The 24,941-nt window shown below is 37.7% G+C and overlaps 1 protein-coding gene across 2 annotated transcripts in view; it reads left to right on the top strand.

The window, feature by feature from the left end:
- Positions 1-24,941, top strand: part of HAAO (3-hydroxyanthranilate 3,4-dioxygenase) — a 36,153-nt gene that overhangs the window by 656 nt on the left and 10,556 nt on the right. For both annotated transcript variants that reach the window (XM_010283161.1, XM_010283160.1), the window contains exons 2-6: positions 3,649-3,727; positions 14,006-14,089; positions 15,741-15,847; positions 18,416-18,505; positions 19,114-19,157. In XM_010283161.1, coding sequence (XP_010281463.1) covers positions 3,649-3,727; positions 14,006-14,089; positions 15,741-15,847; positions 18,416-18,505; positions 19,114-19,157 — 404 coding nt within the window. The remainder of the gene's footprint in view (positions 1-3,648; positions 3,728-14,005; positions 14,090-15,740; positions 15,848-18,415; positions 18,506-19,113; positions 19,158-24,941) is intronic.

Raw genomic sequence — 24,941 nt, 5'->3', positions numbered from 1 at the left:
AGCAGGAGTGTGAAGAGGCAGTGTTTCAGAGTACTGACTGGCACCTTAGAGCGACAAACCATGTTCTGAATGATATAGCTAATGTAAGAAAAAAAGTGTGGGCATTATGCAGTTGTATGGCACGCATGTTCTCAGTGTCAAAACTCAAGAGCAAATTCCAGTGTAAATTGTCCAGCGTGTGGCACCTTCTAGTCACAACGTTAGCAAGGATTTCTTTCATCAGTGAAGCTGAGAACAATATATTTTGTCCAAAACTCTATATACAGAAGGCTTTCATAAGAAAGGATTCTCTGTAAAGAGTGCTATAAACCCAGGTTTTATAAAGAAAAAGCATTTTTCTTGCTTTTCTTTTTTTTTTCTCTAATCTTGCTTTGCAACTTTAATTAAAAAAACTCCAAAGAATGTGTCTCTTGCCCTACCCTGAGGTGCTACCTCTTAATCAAAAGCTGAATGGGCAGTACTGCAGCAGTGATACTAGTTTCCATTCACAGATTGAAGGGTTGCTTTTCAAAGTTGCAAGACAAAAATAAAGGGCACATCCTTACTGAGATGACTGCGTTGACACTATAGTTGTACGTTTAACTGAGAAATTATGAAACTTGAATCACTACAATAGTTTTAGAGAGGAGAGAACGAGGAATAGGAGAGAACAAGGAAAGTGTCGTCTTAGGAGCGTTTTCATTTCTTTAATTTTCAAAATGGATTTAGGAAGCATTTTGTAAAGCATAGACATTTCTAACGCTTACCAATGATGGTGGTAAAATTTTAGTATTTTACAGTGTGCGGAATATTCATGGTTTTCTTTATTCATCAGTAAGGTGAACCTTTTGGTCGTCACTGCACTCTTCTGCAACCCCTACCAACAGTTCAGTGTAATCCTGAAGTTAATTGCAGAATATGACATCTATCAGAGGTCAGACAGTCACATAGGTCCCTAAATAGTGTTGACAAGACTTCCCCATAAATATTGCAAGAAGCCACAGTGAAACAATTTTTTGTGATAAAAATTGCATAGATATAGAAAAAATAATCCATTTTTTCCAACGTAGCTTCAGCCTGTGAAGAAGGAGATGGATCCTGAGTCTCTCACCACCTGCTCCTGGTGCTATCTAAATGTTTTCAGGATTTTCCAAAAAGGTTTTAGGCGATTTTCCAAGAAGTGACTAACAGATTTCCAACATTTTTCCAAAGGCTTTGAACCTTTATGTGCTGAGTAGAGATGTATAAGGCAATCTTCGCACTGCCTTCTACATCACTGGAAGGCAGCCACCTCAAAATGTTTAAGTAACTTATAATCCTGTGTTTCAAGAGAGAAGTAGCAGTTAAAATCTAGGTCTTGCAGCAAATCAGTAGGATTTTTGGTGTCTAAATTTATTATGACTTTCAAGCTTTTATTCAGTTGCATTCCATACACTTGGGAGGATCAAAAGTTTTAAATACCTATTTGGGATTTCAAAACAAAACCTCAGTTCCTGAATCACCATCTGTTTAGAGTTTTACCAGAGTCAAGAAAAGGATACAATGCAAGAGCTGCAATTTAATTAGATGTATTTTAATGACACTATCTTGCAAGTTTAAATGCTTTTTAACCTCAACAACAAGCAATTAGTGCAAAATCAGAACCCTTGACATAGCTGATTTTTACAGGGTAGCTATGGCACTTTCAAAGCTCTTCCTTGAGCTCAAAATATGATACTTACCATAACAAAACCTAACGGTGGTCACGGACTATCTGATTCTTCATGGTCTTGATACTTTTTAAAAGGCTGCCTGCTGGTACCATTTTCTTTATGTGATTAAGAGGAGAAATATAAGAGTATGTAAAGCTTAATAGGCCTTCGATTAACATGTCATTCTAAAAATAGTGCAATCAAGTAATTTTCACACCCCTGAAACCTTTATGATACTCTTAACTGCATTTTGGCAGTCTTAACTGAAACTCCTTTCCTTCGTTATGATTTTTCTTCTTAGCTTACTGCAACTATATTAACCAGACTCTTTAGCAATATGGAGAAACCTATTGGAATTCCTGTTTGTATTTGATAGCTGGAGTGTTTTGATGGCATCATTATATAACTGTTAAGAATGATTATTCCACAGTTGCCTGTTTATTATGTAAAACCCAGCTAAATCCATAGGGTAACAGAATTAATGGTAGATTTGTCAAACAAAAAGTTAAGCAACAATGAGCAGTATTTTCACTTTCAGTTATTGAACTAATAACAAAACTGTATGGGTTTCTACAAAAAAATAACTCATCTTAAAAGTAGGCTACAATATACCCATAGATTTTCTTTATCTTATCTTATTCTCCAGGGTTGATTTTAATTTATTTCATTAATTATTAGCTGTGTTGTTACTGTTTTGGTCTTCCTGCCCTTCTTTAGTAGAAGGGTTCATTAATGCAGTATTACAGTGCGTCTTTTGAAAACTAGTATTAAATCTGCATGGTACAAACAGTTTTGATTTCAGTTCCTTATTTTAGGATATGAGCATGAAGCCAAGTGCTATGTATACAGCTGCCTATGGTGAAAATAGTAAATTTAAGAATTGTAATTTAATTCGTTAGGCTTTTATTTGACCAAGGAGTTTGTCGCTGTTACTTGTTATTTCTGCTTTATTAATCCCTACAGTGTTTTTTATTATCATTTAAATACTTTTCAACGTAAACATGATAATAGTAGCAAATCAAATGCATATAATCAGCATAGCATCAGAATAGCATCTCTCAATTAAGGCTTACGAGGTGCTGACACAGAGGCACATCATTCTTCCCTGTGTTGCAGGGGAGCGTGGCTCTGCTGGTTCTGTGTTACTAGGATCTCCTATTAGCCCAAGTATCGCCCAGAATCTCCTCACTGAAAAGTAGAAGCCAACACCCCACAGTTCACACGTCAATGCTTGAGGACAAATTTTAAATCACAGCTAACAAACAGGCCTGATTTACAGTTTTTTTTAGCAAATGAAAACCTGTTACCTTACTTCTTTATTAGCGTTGGTGGACTGATAGATAATTGGGATGATCTATTCTTTGTGACAGCTGAGAGAAGTGCTCACTGGGGCTCTTAGAAGGGGCAGAGTTAAGATAAAGGGCCTGAATCTCCTTTTCTGAATCAGCCACAACCATTGTAATGAATTGTAATTGAACCGTTGTAACGTGGTTCCACCTTAGCAAAACCAGTATAAATAGAAGAGAAATTAGCTGATAATTCCTATCATTAGTACGTCTAGTAATTCTACCAAAGGGAAAAGGGTATGTTTTTACCTTTACTGAGTCCTCATCTAATTGGCTCATATTGAAAAGACATTTTCCTGTAGCTCCTTTCTCTTATGTAGCAACCTTTACCTTTACATTTCAAAGCTCTTTCCACAGCTAGTAACTATTGTTGTCCTCTTTTCATAGTTGGAGGCACTGAAACACCAGGAGAGAGGTAGCTGGCCTCAGGTCACCCAGCAGGACAGTGGCAGAGCAGAGAGATGCATCCAAGATCTTTTGAGTTCTCATTCTGGATGTTGCTTGTCACTCAGTATTGCTTAATTGACTCAGTGTCCTCAAAGAATAATAATAATAAAAAAAACCCACCACCTTACATAAACTAAAGAACACTGTGAGTGAAAGTAGCTTTAAAACGTTGCTCTCTTTTCCAGGCATTGCCATCAATTGAATGTGATGTTTGTTGGAGGGCCAAATGAAAGGAAGGATTATCATATTGAAGAAGGAGAAGAGGTAACCTATAGGCTGTTTATATTTTGCTGTTTCGATTGATCTGTAATGATTAAAATGCAGCTACTTTTGAAGTTACAGATTAGCAATGCCAGTCTCAGTGATGTTGTATTTATTAGATCTATTCAAAGACTTAAACAGAATCATTCACCAGAACCATACACAGTCTGTGCGTTTCCTTTGAAACAAGCACATGAGATCAGATCTATTTTGCTATAATTCATTCCAGCAGGAAACTAGAGAAAGCATTCTGACACATCAAAATGTCTCATTTCAACATTTTGGAATAAAACTTTGGAAAGGTAACAATATTTTTAAAGTGATATTTTGTTGCAAAAGATCAATCTATATTTCAAAAGTAACTTTGAAAATCAAGAATCAAAATTAAATATTTTGTTTGGCTTGAAATAATATTTTTCTAGACTTCGTGAAAAATGTCAGCATTTTCAGCTTTCAGTCAGGTTTGGAAGGTTAAAGAATAATTTTTCAAATCAGTCTGCTTCGCTGCACATCATCTGTGCCTAAACCAAGCCATCCCACTGCTTTGAGCAGTGAGTGGCCATTGTGCCAAATGCAGAATATAGGAAAAAAAGAGTAGAAACCTACCAAAATGGTACCCGTTTACACCTGCTTTGTTTACTGCCTATATCATGGAATTGCCTACTCCCCCTGAGGACTCCTCTGACTCAGAGGTGTCACAACAGGCTCTGGAGGAACCCTAAGGGAATGGGGACACTAGAGCCCTGGCAGTAAGGATTTCAGGATGGGAGACAATTTGCCTTGCTTCCCAGCAGAATAATTTAATTTCACATAATTCCAATAAAATTTGGCCACCTAATTTTAAATACCTTTGGAAACCCAAGCCTAAGCATCTACATAGTTCAAGGCAGAAGTAAGTCAGGTTCAACAGATCCTTTTAAAAAGAAACAAAAATCTGTGTTTACTTATCATTGAAGGATTTCTCACAAAATCAACCCAACCATTTCACAACAGCCTTCATTAATTATCTGTTATAATTGTGCCAGGCACAATTTTCTTCACAGAAGCTAGTATGAGGCTATGTTTTGGCTTTGAGATGAAAATAATGTTGATAACATACTGCTGTTTTCAGTTGTTGCTAAGAAGTCAAGGACCGTTCAGCTTCTCACGCCCACCTTCCAGCAAGCAGGCTGGGGGTGCACAGCCAGGACAGCTGACCCAGGCTGGCCAAAGGCATATTCCGTACCGTACGACGTTATGATAGAGGGAAGGAGGTGGTGAGGGGGCACGTTCAGAGTTATGGCATTTCATCTTCCCAAGAAACCATTACGCGTGATGGAGCCCTGCTTTCCTGGAGAAGGCTGAACACCCACCTGCTGGTGGGAAGTGGTGAATGAATCCCTTGCTTTGCTTTGCTTGTGTGCGCAGCTTTTGCTTTACTTGTTAGATGGTCTTTATCTCAACGCACAATTTTTCTCCCTTTTACCCTTCCGATTCTCTCCCCCATCCCACCGTGGGGGAGCAAGCGAGCAGCTGCGTGGAGCTTAGTTGCCAGCTGGGGTTTTGCAGTCGTTATAACTGTACCACTCTGAAAGAGCGGTGCTACCTTATCACAGTCTGAGTCCTGCCTGCTTTGGGTTGCCACCACAGTCTCACAGCCCACCTGTGGCTGTGGGCACAGGCACATCGGTCACGTTCCAGGTTACCCAACAGGCTCCCTTATGTCCCCTCTCATCGGCTGCGCAGGGAGAGCTCTGGCAACACCTGGAACCATGCTGGCAGGATGCTCCTGCTGGGAAGGAGGCAAGCCAGGTCTCAGGGCAGCACGTGTGAAGTGGTTGTTGCTGACCAGAAGAATTTAACATCCGTCACACATTTACATGGCAATTCCAGAGATACTTAGCTGGGGAAAACAAAATGTGGTTTCATCAACATGATTGTGTCCCTGGTAAAGGAGCAATCACATCTGTAATATGACTGCTCAGAGAGCACTGAGAAGAATACCTAATCCATATGCTGCTATTATGGCATATTGTTGAGTATTATATGTTAAACTAAATAGAGTGAGTGAATTTTGCTATCAAGGTCAACAACATCAAGATTTGGCAGAGCATAAAATGAAGACAGTGAAGGTACATATGGAAGTTAGTGATTCCAAACAATTTTCTCTGTAACTTAACCTTTTTGTTTTTGTACAATTAACTTATTTTCTTGCTCTGAAGAATGCATTAGAGCTATACACTGAGAGAGGAACACACAAAAACAAGCTGAATTTTAACTGCTACAATAGTTTGCACTACAATATTAAATATATTGTATTTTTTTTTTTTTATGATTCAAAAAAGTCAAAGAAATTTAAACTCAATAACATCAAAGTGTTATTAAGCAGACATCTTTATTGCAGCACTGGATGCATGGGAGATATCTCCTCCTAGCATGTGTGCGCTGAAACAAAAGTTCATCCTTTATATACCTTAAAGACATGAATATTCACATATCTTCCAAGAAATCACTGCCTCCTTGCTTGTCTACTACATTTACGTAATGCTGGCATTGCAAAACTACACTAAGCATGCGTGGGGGTCTCGGGTGGTCACCAGTGGTCATTTGGGGAGGTAGCCCCCTACTCCTTTTTCCCTTCTATGGTGACGGGTCTCTTGAGGATAATTTCTCCTCCTTGGATGTTTGCCCCTTCTGTTGTCCAGCCAAGCGGTTCCTTCTTATCATCCTTGTTAGAGAATTTCTGCCAGTCTGTCTCTACGCTCAAGGTTAAGATATCTTCTCTGTTTTCTTTAATCTCTCAGTCCTTGCTCGTAACTCTTCTTTGTTTTAATTTTCACGAGGACTGCTTTCCTCGTGATTAACCATTTACACATAGGTACAATGTTGGCATTGAGGCAAATACAGCCTAAGGACTATGAGAGTAGGCCATTAAACATAATCACACATTTATTAGGCTAAAGAATTCTATACTAAAGTTAAACTAATCATGTAATCAATAACCTTCCATATATTAAGAAATTTGCAAAACTTACAGTTGATTAATTACACATGCTAAAACCTTATAATTGTTTTAGATCCTTGTTTCATTTACAATCTTATCTCTCCCTGCATTTCCCAGTTCATGCTGGATTGTCTTTGGTCCCTGGCAACATTCCTGTGCTGGTTTATTGTGTTTTTTTTTTTTTTAATTTATCTCCTCCTCTCCTTCTCTTAAAATGAAAGTTAGATTAATATAATTTACCTCTTTTTTTATTTTATTTTGCAAGATGTTCCTGTGTTTGAAGATAATTTGGCTTACCTTTGATAAGCCTAAACCCATTATATGGCTTTCCAACAGTGTAAGAAGTTAGCTGTAACTATAAAGGCATAATTTATATCAGTATGCAAGAGTATAATAAATTATTGCTATTTCAACTAGGTACAAGATTTTTCAAGTATCAATACATCCTCATTTACATAGCACATTTCCCACAATTACTCAGCAACCAAAAATGGAAACATAAAATTTCTGTCAGATGGGAAAATTGGCAATATATACATCAGAAGCATTATCAGTTACGTATCAGTTTAATGTGTGGGTCAATTTTGTCCGCTTTTATGGAGGTACAATATAGTCATACGTTGCACTTTACAATAGTTTTTTATCAGACACATTTGCACCCTCTTGTGATCTAATTAAGCTGTTAGATCCATGTTTTTCATTAGAGAAGAATTGTGAGGCAGAGAGTATCCTAGTAAAAGAACATATTCCTAAATTAGACTTTGGATTAAAAAAGCATTCAAAACCATGTTCAGCTCATCATTTTGGCAGGCAAAAGGTCATTTATAGTTCTGAGTGATAATCTGAAAGACAAACTACATACTGTTAACAGGCCAAATCACAAATGCGAAAACCCACAAATCCTTTACGCAAATTTAGCTGATGCTGTTTTACTAGTGTCATTCTGATAGCAAAAAAGTGTTGGTTTCAAAAAGAAAGTGAAATTTAGGATTGTTTATATCTGCTCACTCATTATTTTATGACTGTTATCACACGGCTTATAGTGTGCCCTGTAGCACAACTCGCGCTTGTCAGCCTGCCAGTCACAGCAGCGAGGGGTTCACCTGCAGAGATGAGGGCTTAGGAGCACCCTCCTGCTCCCGAGCTGTCCTCTGTTGACGCCGTTAATGTGCGCATGTATCGGGAAAAATCAGTCGTGACTGGATAATTATGAGAAAAACTGGAGGCTTGATTTGGACTCTCTTCAAAGCCTTTTAGGATTCTCCTGAACATTTGTTTAGGCTAAAACAGCTAGTCTCACACAATTTTTTTTTCTCCTCTCAGCAAGCAGGAGTTTCCTAAACATGTAACTCAATATTTCCTTCCTTCTTAGTTTTTGCTGTACTACTTCACTTCCTTCTTAATTTTCTATGCACTACTTGCTTGCCATCCTTCTGCACAGAAGTACTGCCTCATACCCGAGACATTGTTTTCCATTGGACAGGTTTTAGAAGGAGCCAAATCAAGCTGCACCTTAAAAGTGATAAATAATTCACATTCTTCAGCTTGACTTTAACACTATGTCATATTTATTCTTTTTCCTGTTTGTAAATGTTAAGTTTTCCCTTGCTCCCTTCTCCATCAGAACAGAGATAGACTCAACAAACATCTACTTAGACAGTCTCTGCTTCTAAATCAGATTCATTCTCAAAATTAAAGTGAACTGCTTTGGGAAATGCATCTTCTGTTGAAACACAGCAAAAAAACTGCTGTGAGAAAGCACCTATATAGCTATACAGACAAAATTTTCTTAATAAAAAGAAAGTGTTTGTGCTATATAGCTAGTTTTGTGATGTTTTCATATGAATCATTATTACAGTGTTCCTCACTTGTCAAGAAAGCTTTGGAATACATAGATTAGTGACAATTCTTGTGTAGTCAACTTGATGAGACCACTGAAAGCTTCTGTGGTGGCCCTGACATGATGCTCAACCCCTCACAGCTTTGGGGTAGCAGGTGCATTCCAGGGAACAGTCCTTGACATGCCTTTGTCTCAAACTTTTCATCATACGCTAGAATTTATGACAAGAAGAGTTTCAGTGCTTACACAGCTCTCAGACTTCCTGGTGTATTTACTGCATTTTTCCTTATTTGTGAAGCTGGGAGGGGGGGGGAACTTCTAATTTTATCTTATAAATTTATCATATAACTTCCAAAGAAATAAGGTAATTGAAAACTGAAGAGAACTGTATATTTCAGAGGAAGCTAATGACAGATAGAAACTATGATCATAACAGAAGTTAGCTATGGTAAAAGAATCTCAGATTTTATTTACTGCATCACATGGGCTGCTTTGGGGGAATGCTAACAGCTAAATCTAGGATCACAGAAGTAGTTAGGCTCCTGTCTCTTTACCCACTTCAGTCCACCACTTAAACACAATGAATCTAAACTAGCTGACTTTGATTTCTTAACAATTTATCTTCTAATGTTGAGTCTACATAAAACAGTACAGTTCCACGTAGAGAAATTCAAATCAACCTTTCATCTGCCACCTGCAACACGTTTGCATTGGCATAATATTCTGCTTGGTTTTAAAAGCCCTGCTTCTCATTGTGCTGTGTGTATTTTACCATAAGTTTCTGCACTCAGCATCTAGGTTGTTTCCTATGGATACAGCCACCTAAGTACTGATGGAGCCCCACAGATCAGAGCCCTTACACTGCAGTCCTAAAGATGACTCTCAGAACAGAAACTCCCTCTCCTTTGATCATCTTGGCCAACCTCTTCAGCTTCTTCCAGGATATTTACATGGTCTGATTGAGATATGGTGATGTCTTGCTCTAAAACGTGATACAGATTTGAGGTCACATCTGCCACAGCTCATCTGAGTTTTCTAATGTGAGTTTCAATTTCTCTTTTTCCCCCTGTCACACACACACTGCAAGTAAGACTTGGCTCCAGTTTCTGACAAATTACCTGCTTACATGAAGGCCGACCCCTTCTTCTAGCGCGTGCTGCCCTCTCGTCAGCATGCTATCGAGAAACTCTTCCCTAGCAGCTCCGTTCTCCCTTTGCGTTCTATGGGGATACTGGGTGCCAAAGAAGGAGGGGAAAGAGGGGCTAGGTGAGCATTCCAGTAGGTAGTTTTGTGGTGCTTATCTCCCAAATAAAACCGAGAACATGAGTCACAGCAAAGCAAGAGAAACCTTTTTGCTTCCTTACATTTAAAAACCCCCACATTTTCTTTGAATATCTTAATAAGAAACAAAGCTCCTATTAGAAAGTAATGAGTGATGATCCTTTTGTATCAGAAGGAGATTGCATCTTCAGAAATAAGTTTGCTGCGTAAAACTGTTGGTATGAGTTTTGGTTAGTATTCAGGTTTCACCAATGACACGTAAATGAGCAGAGGAAACCACAACACAGTTTTCTCTAACCTTCCTCATCTGTTTGCCTTCCTGACTTCTGGTAGCTAAAAAACCTGATGAGAACAGGAGAACATGGTTTTTCTGTGCTCAAATAGATCAGTCACCACTGAAGTCTAGAGAACACCAAGGCTCTACTCCCACATCAGAATTTGATTTGCTCTGCAAATTAATTCCATACTTAGCAATCTGACAAGCAATACAAGACAGGATATGCCAAGTCAGAGCCTAATATCAGAAGTGGTTGAACAATCCCCAATTCCACTTTCAGAAGCGGTCAGTGCTCAAAGTACACTACAAATTGCAGGTATCTTTAGAGGTTTGAATGAACTTTCAGCTACAAAAGCCCTCGCAGGGCTCTGTGCTCCTACATTTAGGCAGAGTTTGATATCAAAGGTGGATCTAAATTAAATTACGTACATTGCTGTACATAAAATAAAATACACTTGTTTTTTTAATTCGCCTATAAAAAACAGTTAGAAAAACTGTGTTCTTCCCCTACTACACGCATCCTTCTTCACTCTGCTAGGATACACATACCTGGATGAAGAAATGATACAATTCTCACCACGTTAGCATAGCAGGGATGATAAGGCAGTATCCACGCTTTCTACTACCCTGTTGAAATTAATTTCTATCAAGACAAGCAGCTTCAGTGATGCTTCCACTGAAGGGAACAGTGAACCCCCACCTCTCTGATTCTCCACCTATTGTCTCCAGAAATGCCTGCATAATTTATTTTAGGAGTCTGCACAACTGAGTGAAATACCCTTTTACAGACTTGACAGTGGTTCAGCACTGGTCATGCTGCCTTTCACTGCAGTTTAACACAATACTATCAGGTTTGAAGCATGATCAAGAAGGGTGAAACAGACTGAGGAATAATAGATAAATAAATAAATAAACTCTCAATCTTAAGGGCTTTTCAGTTTATTTTTCATAGGCATAACTGCAGTTTTAATGATCATATTGAGCAATATGATGAAAAAATTGTTATGCTTAGGGTAAAGAATGACTTCTATGTGGCTCCTAACTTCTAGAGGTAAGCTGAGAATTAATAAGATGAGGTATTTTTAGTGTAATCATAATGCGAAGATGCCACATAGTAAGCAGGAAATCTAAACAAGGGGCAGAAGTCTGGAAAACTGAAAGGAAAAAAAGGAGGAAGTATAAAAATAATAACATTTAGTAACATAAAAAGACGTGGTGAACAACCTTTTTTTCTTCCTTGAGGCACATTTTTCACCCAGAAAGACAAATCCATGTCAGATTTTAACCCTTTGTGCAGTAGCAATGTACAGATCTAGGCTTTTATGCAAGCAGATAGATATAAAATGTAACAAGAGACCTTGTCATTAATAAGATTCCAATAGAGTAAAAATGTTGTACATTTCCTCAGTTTTCAGTACTACTGTGGAGAATGGATACAAGATTATAACAGTAAAAACAGACCAATTAAGAAAGCTGATATTTTCAGGTGGCATGAACTCTGACTTATTATCTATCTATATATGCATACATATTTGTGTATATACCTACGTATACATACATGTGTGTGCACTCACACGTAGCGGCACTTGCTTACTCAGGCCTCAATTTTTCCAGGAGATACTTAGGAAGAGGTTGGATTTGCCCAGAAGGCATAGCTCAGTCAGCATTTAGAAAAAATAAAATTCCAGCAAAAAGACAGTACAATACCACATTGCCAAACTATCCTGTGAAATAGGCATGGACTATAACTCGCTAAGATATTAAATGGTTGACAGTTTTCTTGATAAAAGTTCAGGGTATAGTATAAGCACAGCAGTAGATTCAGTAATTACTGCCACTTGTATTAATCACAGTTACATCGGATGATTTATGGATGACTGAAGCACGCAGACATTTTTCAAAAAAAGTTTTGAAGAATAGCCCATAATTTATAATGAAAGGTACTATTTAAATTCAATCAGAAAAACGCTTTTATTGACAATGTGTAGCCCACCTCATTACTCCTTTCCCATTGCAAAACAATTCTTTAAATTCAAAATCTAGTGTTCAGAATCTTTCCTTATGACTGTGATGCTCGACTGCAGAACTGGATGGCCCCTTTCCCCCCTCCAGTCTTTCATTACCAGAAAGTTTGCTTAGCTGCATGATTCATGGCCACAAGCCGAATAGAAATCTGCCTCTGTTGTCCTCTCCTTCATCTACATGACCTGCGTATGTGTTCAGTAATAGCTCCCTCAGTAGCTGCAGGAAGATAACACTCCGAAGCTCAACGTTTCAAAAAGGATCTTTTGATTTCAGCGTTACCAGTGCCATATTCCCAATGGCCTGTGTGATAATCCATCAGGATCTTACGGTCTTAGATGAGTCTTTTTTGAAAAGGAAGAGAGATCATTTCCCCACGCAAATCACTGTATGTTGTACAATGAGCAGTTCGCCTCGCCCTATGTGCTCTGTAATGAGGCTACTATAGCATTTTATATGGTCATTCGATAACATCAAAGAAAATGACAGGAAAAGAACATGGGGAAATGGAGTGCAAGAAGGATAAGTAGCCTGGAACTGTGGCCATCTAGACAAGAGTTATAATTTATCCATGGTGATGTCCCTGGCACAAGGTGAACTTTGCACTCGTGTAAGAGCTCTCAGCATGAGCTCTTTTCCAGTACATCTTCAGTTCTCTCTACTGTTTCATTCCTTTGGCAGCATATTCTTTCCTTCTTGCATTCATAAAGGTATTTCTTAAATTCTCAGGGGCATGCAGTAATATTTCAAAACCGTTTTGGAAATAATCCTGATTAAAAAAATTGATTAAGCTTTTCTAACATTGGAAAAGGTTTAGTTTGGGGTTTTTTATATAACTTTGGTGGTTTCTTCTTTCCCCTATTTATTTTCCATTTATCTAAAATTGTAGTGAGTTACTATAAATAAAATTATTTTCATTCTAGTTCTAACTTTTAATCAGGGTTCAGACAATTTCAGCTGCACTAGCAATTTTATGAATTAATCTGTTTGGTTTGTAGGTATGGCAAACAGAACACATAAAACATACAGAAACTTGGCAGAGAGTGGCAGAAAATGAAAGCTGACTTTTTGAAGTATTATTGCTTTGTATTATATAAAATGAGGAAAAATGTGCACATTATTCCAGGTCAAAGAGACACCTGCTTACAGATCGTAGCACAGTTCTGCCATGGAACGTGAGGCTAAGTCTGAGCACCTCAGAGTCCCCACAAAGCTACTGTGAAAAAAGAGGTGTGGAAAGATCACTGAAGACAGAATTATGGGTTCAGTGGCTCCCACCTTATACATGCTTCCGATGTAATCCTTTTACACACACAGTAGGAAGAGGAAGCAGCTGTTGCTGGGCTTTGAGGGTACCCACAGAAATAAACCTGAACAGCTTCCAAATGGGCAATAATTCCCATATGAGAAATCTCCATTAAAAAACACACCCAAAGAACCTTTGCATGCATATTTGGATCTTATTTGGAAAAGTGAAATTTAATTTGACTGAATGTAATAGTGAAAACCCTGCTACATCTGAAATGAAGCTTTATATACAGTGAAATTAACGGATGTCTGAACGGATGTCCCACCCCTACAAAGAGTAATTCCCAGGAGCAAAGACAGCACAATGGAATTCCTCTGTGTTCACAGAAGAGGTCTGTAACTGCTTATAGAGCTATTAGACCGTCAGATGTATGTAAATTAATGAAAATAATAAATATTTAGTAACATTTTTAAATCAAAGGTTGGAATTCCATTATTATTAGAAAAAAAATCTGTAAATATTTGCAATTACAGATTGAAGGTATTAGTACATGTATCCTTTATATACAGAATATGAAGTACAGAATGTTTTGGAGGAGTTGCCTTAATGTTATTTTTCTATTCCTTCAGCTTTTTTACCAGGTTCAAGGAGATATGTGCTTGAAGATAATTGAAAATGGGAAACAAAAAGACATTGTCATCCGAGAAGGGGAGGTAAAACAGGGTTGTTTTTCTGTTATTGCAGTACATAGGCTTGTTACATGAATATTTAATGAAGTATTTAAAAATAAATTCATCCCTGCTGTGCAAGAGATGGCATCAGGATTAAAAAAAAAATTACAGAAAAGAATGCAGTATAGCAAATTCCATGTAACTAACAGAAAACTACAATACACTGTGTTCAACATTTCATTATTTCAATAACAGATAAAAGTCTCTCTGGGCATTTGGGATACCCATTTGGATAGTCAGGAATATACTGAGAGGAGTTTTTATTCCCCTACATTGCATGGAATCTCCCATGTGAATTCAAGTGGATCAGTCTTTTATTTACACACTATTGGGTACATACTGCCCACCCACCCAAACATGCCATTAAGTGAACTGCCTAGAACTTAGAAAGTTAAGAGATTCAGCTATTTTCAGCTGCCTCCTTTAGTCCTCACAGCTAGTCCTTGCAATCATTACACCACCAGAACAGTTTTGAAAGAGCCATTTATGGATAAAGTGTATCCAGCTGCAGCCAGTTGTTTTTCCTTGTAGTAGTGGACTTGCTGAAGCATAGATAGCGGTGCTCTTAATGAGAGTGTGACTAGGTAACTTGTCGTAACACTAAGTAAAGTATTAGATGTGCTACAGCTGCCACTCATTGTCACAACCTTGAACTGCACTCAGCCTTTGAAAATGTTATTAGATCTAGTAGGGCCAGCCTTTAAAATGGAAGACATATATTGGACCAAATAGCTTGATGTCATTAAAAGTATTATGATGTTTTCAATGAAGAAACAGATCTATGTTTTCAAACCTGTAGACAGTGAGATTCTGGTAATACACTTCACACTGGAGAAGTACATCCAGCTGAGATCTTGACATGTACCAGAAGCATTAATGAAAAGGAGCACACAACATCCTTAGTGGGCAGACTGACACTAGTCCTGGTGAGGCACTACCATTAGCTCTGCTTTGCAGACAGAGAAATTGTAACGACTTGTCCAAACTCAGCTAAGAAATCTGTCGGGCTGGAGAACAGTACAGGCTTACTACCTTCCTACACAGTCAGATAGCTGATAGAAAAATGTTTGTTCTCAAACTTCAGTAATAGACTTCTCCCAGCCAAATGTTGCCTATTCACTTCGTCACTTGCATCAGTTAGTAGCCTCTCATCTCTGTTAATTATTTCTGGAGAGAATAACACTCATCATGCAATCACAGGTGCTCGCTGTGTTGGAGAGATACACATGGGTGATTAGTTTAGACATCTTCTTGAGCTGACAACAAATTTGCTTTTTATTTCCACTTCTGCTACTCAGAATTTGCAGTAGATTTATAAATCTAGTTAGATTTTAATTTCCATTGTGTCTGGCAATGATGATCAAACCAGGAGAGCACCTGACTGCCATAAAGGCAATGCCAATTCCTGAGTCAATGGTCATTATTCACTCAGAAAGTAAGAAACAACATCTGCTGGGCTGTTGGTACCAAAGTGGGTACAGCTGCAAAGGAGCAACACAGGATCAACAAGGACTAGGGGAGAAGTAGGGCAGTGAGCAGAGGACTTTGCAGCCTGGGGGACAAAGGGAGGACAACACAAAGGACAAAGACCAAAGACTTCCTGACACTGATGCTTTCCCATTTCTTTGAACAGATGTTCCTCCTACCTGCTAGGATACCTCATTCTCCTCAGAGATACACAGACACTGTAGGTCTTGTGATTGAGAGAGAAAGATTGAAGACAGAAATTGATGGGCTCAGGTGAAGTATAAACTGTTGGCTAATCTCTCTAGGATTCATAATACAAACTAATTTCTCATGTCAATACAATACTGCGTTTTACTTTCCTGATAATTTATCAGATTCACTCTGGCAATTTCATACTAATTTTATCCACACATCTATCTATACGCACATAAACAGAGGTCTCATTTAGCGTTTGCTTTAGTTAAACAAGGAACATTACTTTGTATGCTAGTGGGAGCAAGACTAAGCCTTGTCCTCTGGTCATACACAATTCATAAGTCTAAGAAGGCAAGTCACAGCAGCAACATTAGTCAGGTTAGAAAAGCTGTTTTGATCTTAACTGGATATGACTACCAAAGAGAGCATACAGCTATTCATGTAATTTGTAATGATTTAAAACTGCACGAATATCTGTAATGTACCATTTCTGTCTTTTTGCCTAAAGTTTTGATTGTTGCATGGGCAGTGTCACAGCAAGAAGATTGCTAATATGCGGAGCTAGAGATATATATATATATATTGTTCAAACAAAAAAAGTCTAAAGAAAAAAATAAGAAGCTAAGAAAAGGACCATTCAAAAAAATCACCTGATTGTATTCCAAGCTAAAGACAAATCCTGTTCATTTAAAACATTGTTCATCTATGCACTTGTCCCTTTTTTTTCTTTCATAGCAGGTCTGTGAATCATGAACACTTGCATTATTAAAAAAAAAAAGATATTTTGAGCTAGAAGCAATTGATTCAGATAACAACTGGTTCAGATAACAATGCTTATTTGTAATAAAGGAACTTAGGTAGCTGTAGGTAACTTTAGGTAAAATAACATACCTTGTACATGAAGTCTGTGAACAGTGAGTTAGAGAGATGCTGAATGGCTTCTTAGGGATCTCACGTAGATCTAGAGATTTGCACTCCAATATAGTCATGCTTTTGTGGAGAAAGTAAACTAAAAGCTATCATGTGGTTTGCAGGTGGAAAATAACATTGGATTACCAAAGTACACTCTTAATTGAAAATATCTAATCAGGTATCCAAAAATAAATCACTTAGAGATTTTTAGTGCCCTTGTTTTCATGCTGACATGATGAACACACACACACCTGAATTTTTGGAAGTGAACCATCACATCATGCATTTGAATCTACATCGTCTTTCTGTGTACTTCTTGGAGAGATGGGGATTTACAACCAGAACCTCTAATCTTTTCAGACTTTTTTTCACTCCCAGCCACCTGCAGCAAAGACTGTACAAGAGAAAGTCATAATAAACTTTGAAGTATGTTGACCCAAGGTCTAATATTATGTTACTGTTCCATTATTTACCATCCCTACAAGCCTTAGTCATAAACCTGCCCCCCAGCATGCCGATTATTGTACAAGTGAAGAATAAGTAGCCTGCCCCAGTGTTTCAGCCTATGTAATGATTACATGCTTTGAACTGTAAGAAAAATGCACTAGCTAATCTTAATCCTATGGCAAACAAATACAGAAACAACTAAGTTTGATGTTAGTAGTGTGGTTGGATGCTTTAACACGTAGTAAGGTGCACAGCCTTTTCCCAGCCAAGACATTTGTAACATCACTCTTCTCTGCAGATTCTCTGTGTTCAAAGCTTGTGCTTGTAGCACAGCTTTTTCCATACTGGAGGCGTTAGTAAGATTACTCTTTTCCAAGTACCTTCTTTTTGCAAAATTTGAGGAACCAGGGAGCTTTTAGAAAGCTTAGAAAGTTTCTGGACAATATTTATGTAGATCGACAAGATAGACATGAATACCAAAATACACATACATGCACAGTATAATCATATAAGCCGTGACTTTAACCCAAAGGACACATAGGACCTATTTATAATCAGTCGCAATATGAGTGACTGTACTAGAGCATTGCTCCCTTGCCAGTCCGTGCAGTCTTTTTTAAATCTGTAGGTAAATTCTGTATTTGCCATTCCATAGATTACAGCAACCTTAACCTATTGATCTTGGCACAATTTATTTATTTCTTAAGACATAAAATAATGCAAGGGAAGCACTAAGTTCCTCTTCAGAGGGGTGAGCTAAACAACACTTCCCAAATATACACAGCTGAAAAACATCTATTTTTTTGCAAACAAGTCCATAAGCCACTTTGTATTCTTATCAGTCTGTGCATGGGCAATATGCAAGCCAACTCTCTTAAATATGAGCATTTATCTTATAGCTGCATGGAAGCAGTTACTGGAAATGGTATTTGGAGCCAGTTATTTTTGCAGTAACTACATCCAAAGTGAGAGCTATTGGTCCCAAGGGACTAGGCATGGATCAGTTTCTAGGATTAAATCTAAAAAGTTTGCTAAAGGAATTTGGTGACTTATCTGTGGTTGATCAGCAAAACTACAAGGCCCTCAACAGATGTTTGAACCCACCCACCAGTCAGCTAATCATGGAAACAGAAAGCTTCCCTAAATGACCATTCTTCAGAATAAAATAAACCAGACTTGACAGTAACATGCTCTTAATACACATCAAGTAGCTATTTTCTTGAAAAGACTGAAACTACCTGATCAGTTAGTTAATAAAAGCATTGACTAATGTTTTTACTTTGTCAGATACTATGTTGGAGAATCAACTAATGTCCTCTTTGAAAAATGGTTTCACTGTGAAGATCTCGGCACTCAACTTAAACCAATAATTCAAGAGTAAGCTTTTTTCTATGTAAATTTTAAAAGTTAAAGTGATCTAATAGATCTTCATCAGTCTGTGACTTACATAGTTAATTTTCTGTTAATGTTGCATTTTACACAGACTTGTTAAAAATTAATTGCTGCTCTACAAATTTTTAATCATATATTGTATACACCAAACTCATTAAATCAGTTTTAAAAGAATAGTAAAATCAAGTGTTCCACACATAAAACACTAAACTGCCGTGGATTAAAGCAAGAGTGAAAGAAGCCCTAAGTACTTTTAATCAATATTATTCATGAATAATCAGGACTCTGGCAAATTTGGTAGAGAGCTGCTTTCTAGGAAATGTGTGAATGTCATCAATTAACTAATCAATTTGTTAAATGGTTGCTAAAGGTGAAAAAAAGAATTGTTTAGTGACATGAATTTTGGAGGACTTTCAGACAAACCCTCTGTCAATAAAATAGGTATAGCCCTCCTGAATATGTGATAGTAAGTGAGGATCTGGCACATGCATTCTCAGCACAAGGTTTAATGGCCAGTATTACCGCCTAGTCTTTGTTAATCTACAGAACACAAACATGACTTCTTACTGGTGTTTAAATGTTTATTATTCCAGGTTTTTCAGTTCAAAACAATATCAAACAGGAAAACCAAATCCAGGTAACGCAAATTCATTTCAGAATTAGAACAATTCTTGTATCAGCAATGATTCTGTCCACATAAAATGATCAAGTTTCTGTTTTTCTTTCTGATTATGTAAATTAAAGTTACTTTGGGAAGTAATTCCTTTCATTACCCCAACCACAAATAAAATCCATATACATGATTACCAACAGCATCTTGGTTGTACACGTCATGCCATCATGACGACCTATCAGGTAACTGTACAGTGTGAAATCTCAATATCCCTATCCTCGCATGCCATTCAAGTCTTATACTAACAAAATTGCTTTTCTGATTGTACAGTATGATATTTTTCAAGTTGAATCTACACATTCTATACATACTTGTACTCCTTTACCTATAACTATACACTGTCATCTCCTCTTGGGAAATAAGGATACCTAGAGAAAGACAGATACTTTTAGTTCATGTAGTATCTGATCCATTTAACGTTTTATTTCCATGCTATCTTGCCCTGGTTTTTATTTTCCCTGTGTTTGTGGATAGCGATTGCAACTTCTACACTGGAGCAGATACTCTAGACATAACTCTGCGCTTGAGTCTGGTGGACAGGGACATAGGATATAGAGAGATTGACTGTTAAAGAAACCTAATTTATTAGTATCTTTAGGAATCAGATGTCTCAAACATGATGGTTGCTTTCAGTATGGCAAGTGGAGTCTCTATTGCAAGGATACTTGCAACAGCACCTTCAGTGGGCAACTTGTTTTGCTGAAATCTTGCAATCCTGTTGGCCCACAGCTCTACCTGAACATCCAGCATGAGCGTGATCCATTGCTATTAACGTAAACTATGTGCAAAATACCAGCCACGTGTCTTATCTATGTACAAAAGACTACACTATGTGACCACTTCTGTGCCTGCAGGAAAGTTTCTATGGACTATTTGCAAGACTTTTAGTTAGCTGCAACCTGGTCAGTTCTGCTGCAGGAACTACCTGGAGAGCCTCCATTGCACTGCCAGGTTCTTAATAGACACACAGGAAAGTAAAAATCTGGAGCTGCCTGTGGGATTTCTAGGACAGCCCCAGTTTCCCACCTGGAGAGTCCCTGCACCAGTTAGCCAATGCTGTTGTGAAGGCCACCAGTTCAGTCAATCCCATTGCTCAACTAGGTTGATTGTTTCAAATCAGTCTGTCATCTCATCTATGCAGATGACTGACTGGGGGATGTCCTGCACCAACCAGGGAGTTTGTGGCCCACGTGCACTACATGAGCACACACGCACAGCCTAATACCCAGCTACGCTACTCTTACAACTACATGACAAACTTGAATGTCATCCTTCAGTCACACCTATAGCTTAAATTCCATAGGTCTTGCCACAAGTTAAAGATAAATTTTAGTTCCTCTAAGAAGTTTTTGGAACCAGTTGTCCTTAACCTCCATATTCATTCCCAAGTGTCTTAAATAAGATGATTTTTTTTTATTAATTACTCTGAGACAAGAGTTCTAATGAAACATTACTACCTCATCTATCCCATTTCTCAGCTTGATAGTGACCATAAAAACATCACTGCCTGCCATCTCAATCAATAATGGAACAAAGTTCTTACTCAAATCCTAAAATCAGAGAAAGATGGTTTTTGCATGAACATCACCTTTCTTAAAAAGTGTTCACTAGTTCATCATCACCAAAATAAAAAGTTCACAGAGGAGGCCTATGTATGGGATAGCAACCTTACAAGCCCTTGCAATTAGGAAATGGTAAACCAGGTGGAAACCCTCCTTGAAAGACTGCAGCTGAACCAGCTTTTGGGCATTGGCTCTTTGACTAGAAAATGTACTTCTTAGAAAAAGGCTCTGTGTTTCTTACAAACAAAATGTTGTAATCTCCAAGATCTTATTTTTTTCTTTATATGCACCATCAGAATGCATTTATTTTCATTGGAGCATGTCACCTGTGTGACACGTTTGAGTGTTGGTGGTTTGGTTTTTGCTGTGTGTTTGTTTGGTTTGTTTTTTGCAGGGTGGGTAGGTAGGGCAGGTATTGTCTCTCACTGTGTCTAGAAGAGGAAATACAGTTTCAGATAAAGCCTCTAGATGCTGCTGTAATAAAAAAAAAAATCATCTCACACATCCTATCCTTGTTCTATACAGTGATTTCCAATAAGCATCCCTCACCAGTCTGAGCTAAGTAACAAATTAATTACATCAGTGCAGAAACAAAGAACATTAAAGATTTATTTTGTTAATATTTTTGCAGAAGATTAGAGCTAGAGAACAAACCTGACACTCAGAAGCTATGATACATCTTGACACTTTTTTTAAAAACAGAGAACTCTGAGAAATTGTTATTGATAAATCCAGTACAGCCCTTTAATTTATTCAAAGGCTGTAAAAAGGCCAAAAGGCATGAGAGACTTCCACTAAAGCTGAAAAAAGTTTATTCAAGACAAAAAAGAAGCAGCAAATAAACATAGTTATTTTGCTTAGAGCTCAATACATCTTTTTCCCCTGAATGGATTCTCTTCTTGGATTAGCTGCTAAGTCAAGACAACAAATATTTGAAATGCTCTTGGGTTAACTCTTGCTATAAGCAAAAAGCAGTCAACAAAGTTACACAGCAGGCTTTCAGCCTGGGGAACAGCTCCGTTTTTCCAATTTTCAATTCTCATGGACAATAAGAAGCTCAAAGTCTCAGTGATGTCTTGTATGTGAGGAAAATACTCCAGATTTTTAGTTACAGAAGTTTTAGCTAGCAGCTCCTGTAACTGTCAGTGAGACTTGTGTTAAAAAACAAATAAACAAAACCAAAACAAAAGACAAAAACAACAAAACCCAAGTTTGATTGAGATATGCATAAGAAAGTAATATGTTCCTTCTTGAGGCATATCCAAATGATAGAGAAATAATGCCTTGGATTTACTCCCTCAGCATCCCTCTGTTTTCCTTAAGAAGCAGAATTCAACAACCATCATGACACTTGTAACATAACAAGCTACCACCAGTTTCTCGTGGTGTTTCACTCAAGACACATTTTAACAAGATTTGAGCTGGCCTATGCAGAGGGCTGGGTTTCAGCCTTTTTTTTTCAGTTTATCTTCTGAAAATCCAGAATCCCCTCAGTTTAAAAGTGCCAGCTGAAGTGCGCTCAGCTTCATCTCTGCATAAGGCCAAACTGGTGCCTCCACTTTTTAGGGAGAAATGGAATAAAATGGAAGAAAAACATCTTGAAAGAAACCCTTGATTGCAGCTCACTCATAGAGGAAAGCTATAAATGGAATCAATCAAGCTCCAATTGCTTTAAAAAAAAAATGCCTAAGTCCAGACTTTTTCTTGATTTCTTTATGGTTTTTGGCTCAGCAACAGTAGAGCAGGTCCTTCTGAAAGCAGGGTACTTGGAATATGTGGAGAGACAGCAGTAGCTATTAAAAAGATACATTTTTAGAAGAGGGACTCAAGTACCATCAAATGAAATACAATCAGAAAAATATATTGCATGCAATCCTTACTTGAGGCATCTTCCCTGAAGCTATGTTATACTGAATTACTATCCTCTTTTGTTAGCACATGTAGGAATAAACCCTGAGAAAACTCCCCTCTCCCTTTATCAATAAGGGTGAATATATTTAGGATATGGTCTAGACATGGAACACTCAAGATAGGTTGGTTTGGTTTACTTCACAAAATTTTTGACATGAGACATCACTGTTAAAGACAACTCTTGCTACTTTCAGTTGAATCAGACTGGAAGAAAGATTCTCTCAAGGTTTCTATTTCATCCCAATTTTATAGTCAAGGGGACAAGAGACAGTTCAGACAGACAAATTCTGGTTCTAATAAACAGTGATGGCTGAATATTGTTTGCAAAAGTATCCAGAGGTTAAAAACTTTATCCTGCCATGGTCACTGAAATAATCCAGGCTTCTTTTCTGTGAAATTTGTTGGGAAAAAGTACAAGAAGAGACTTTTCCTAAGTTTGGCTTGTTTAAAAATGATCTTTAAGAACATTAATGGTGTAGGTGGAATGTGAGGTTTTTGTTTATCCAAATTAATTAATCTACTTATTAATGACATTTTAATTCCCATGAAATCTTTATTTTCAGTAGACATACATATATGTGTATAATACAAATACCAGTCCTGTAGTGACTTCAATAGCAAAATTTTCATCGATTCTAGGTGTATCTAGGGTGATTTACAGTCTGGACATAAAATCAGGTTAGTATTGTTAGAATATAGCACAATATGCTTGTGATTCACAGCAGACAAAACCTAAGGGTCTGAATGACTATGAAAAATTGTGTGCTTTCTTCAGTCAGTAGGAGTAGGAATAAACAGCCTAGGGCATGGTCTATAAACAAATGTTTTCTGGTTTCAGTAGCACTATTAAACAAGTTATAAGGGTGAGCTCAGCACTATAAAAATAAGCTTCTGTACTGTCATCCTCTGTAGGTAATCCAGTGCAACCTCTGTAGACAGTATTTGCTGTTCTGTCTTGTTTCACTGGTGTATAAAAACAAGCAGGTCAAAAGAGAAGAGTGCCAATAACTGAAAATAAGAAGAAGCTAAAGAATAAAGATAACTGGTTAATGGGCAATATTAATTCAATTAAAACTACATTGGAAAAATAAAAACAGGGAAAGGAAGAAATTCTGTCTGCATCTATACTAGGACACATATAGAGCCATTCTTTTGAACTTAAAATAACTGTATAATTTTTGTGCCTTTCTTTTGTAGGTACATTGAAATAATTTAAAAAATACTATCACTCTGGGTTTTTTAAAAATAAGAATGATGACTTTAGAAATAAGTTTTATTTGCTATGAAGCTGTTTAGAAAACAGAATATTTGATTCTCTTTTCTCATCTTTTAAGGACTTCCAACATATCTGGATAGATTGCTCCTTCTCTTCTATGTCAGTTCTTTGCTTTGAGTATTTGTATTAAAAGAAACAGCATATGAGCATTTAGATATTAAAGGGTGTTCCTCTAGGGAATTTATTTTGCAAACAGCCATCAGGACGTCTCCAGGACAGAACAGTATTCAAACTGACACAGGGAGGCAATCATTTTAAACTGTCTAGACCCACCGTAACTGCACAATTCTCTGAGACACTGTCTCCATAACTATTATCGAGAACTTGAGTCTACTCCCTTTTCAGATCATCCTCATTGTCTAGTCTGGCAAAAATGCCTGCATAAATACACAGTTCATCTTTATCCTGTCATACCTAAATCCTTTAAGCAACTTCCAAGTCATGTTCCTATCTCTCCTGAAGCCCACCTGAACTGCAAAGGGTGCATAGGTGGAAGAAGGGAATAGAATTATCTAATATACACCTCCAATCCTGTATAACCATGCAGCCTGTCACTGGTTTCATCCATTTCCCCTTCCTTCATATTTAATAACTTTCCACACCACACCGGTCACCAATGAGTATATAGCTAGTACTGGAGATTAAGAGCCCAGACAGACAAACCAACCTAAGGCAGCAACATTTAATACACAAATAAAGTAGAACTACAATGCTGGAGTATGGCTGGTATAATTTGCTATATGAAAACTTCTACTAAGCTTTTTAAATCCGAACTACAACATATCAGCCAAAAGCCAGGACTGCAGGCGGCACATTCTCTGGAGCCAGGAAGGCTCTGAAAGTTCATTAGGCTCCCAGAGCCCAGAACTGCTAATGACCACATTCACCAAACAAAAGCCAAAAAAGTCTCCAGGAAGAAGCCCGCTTCTCCCAGAATATTCTCAGCTGAGCATCCTCAAGGAGAGGCAGAACATAAAGTGTAATCTCCAGGAGCTCTCC

This window comes from Phaethon lepturus, unplaced genomic scaffold (genome assembly GCF_000687285.1).
Source record: "Phaethon lepturus isolate BGI_N335 unplaced genomic scaffold, ASM68728v1 scaffold3093, whole genome shotgun sequence".
NCBI classification, from domain to species: Eukaryota; Metazoa; Chordata; class Aves; order Phaethontiformes; family Phaethontidae; genus Phaethon; species Phaethon lepturus.
This window is presented reverse-complemented; position numbering and strand designations above follow the sequence as displayed.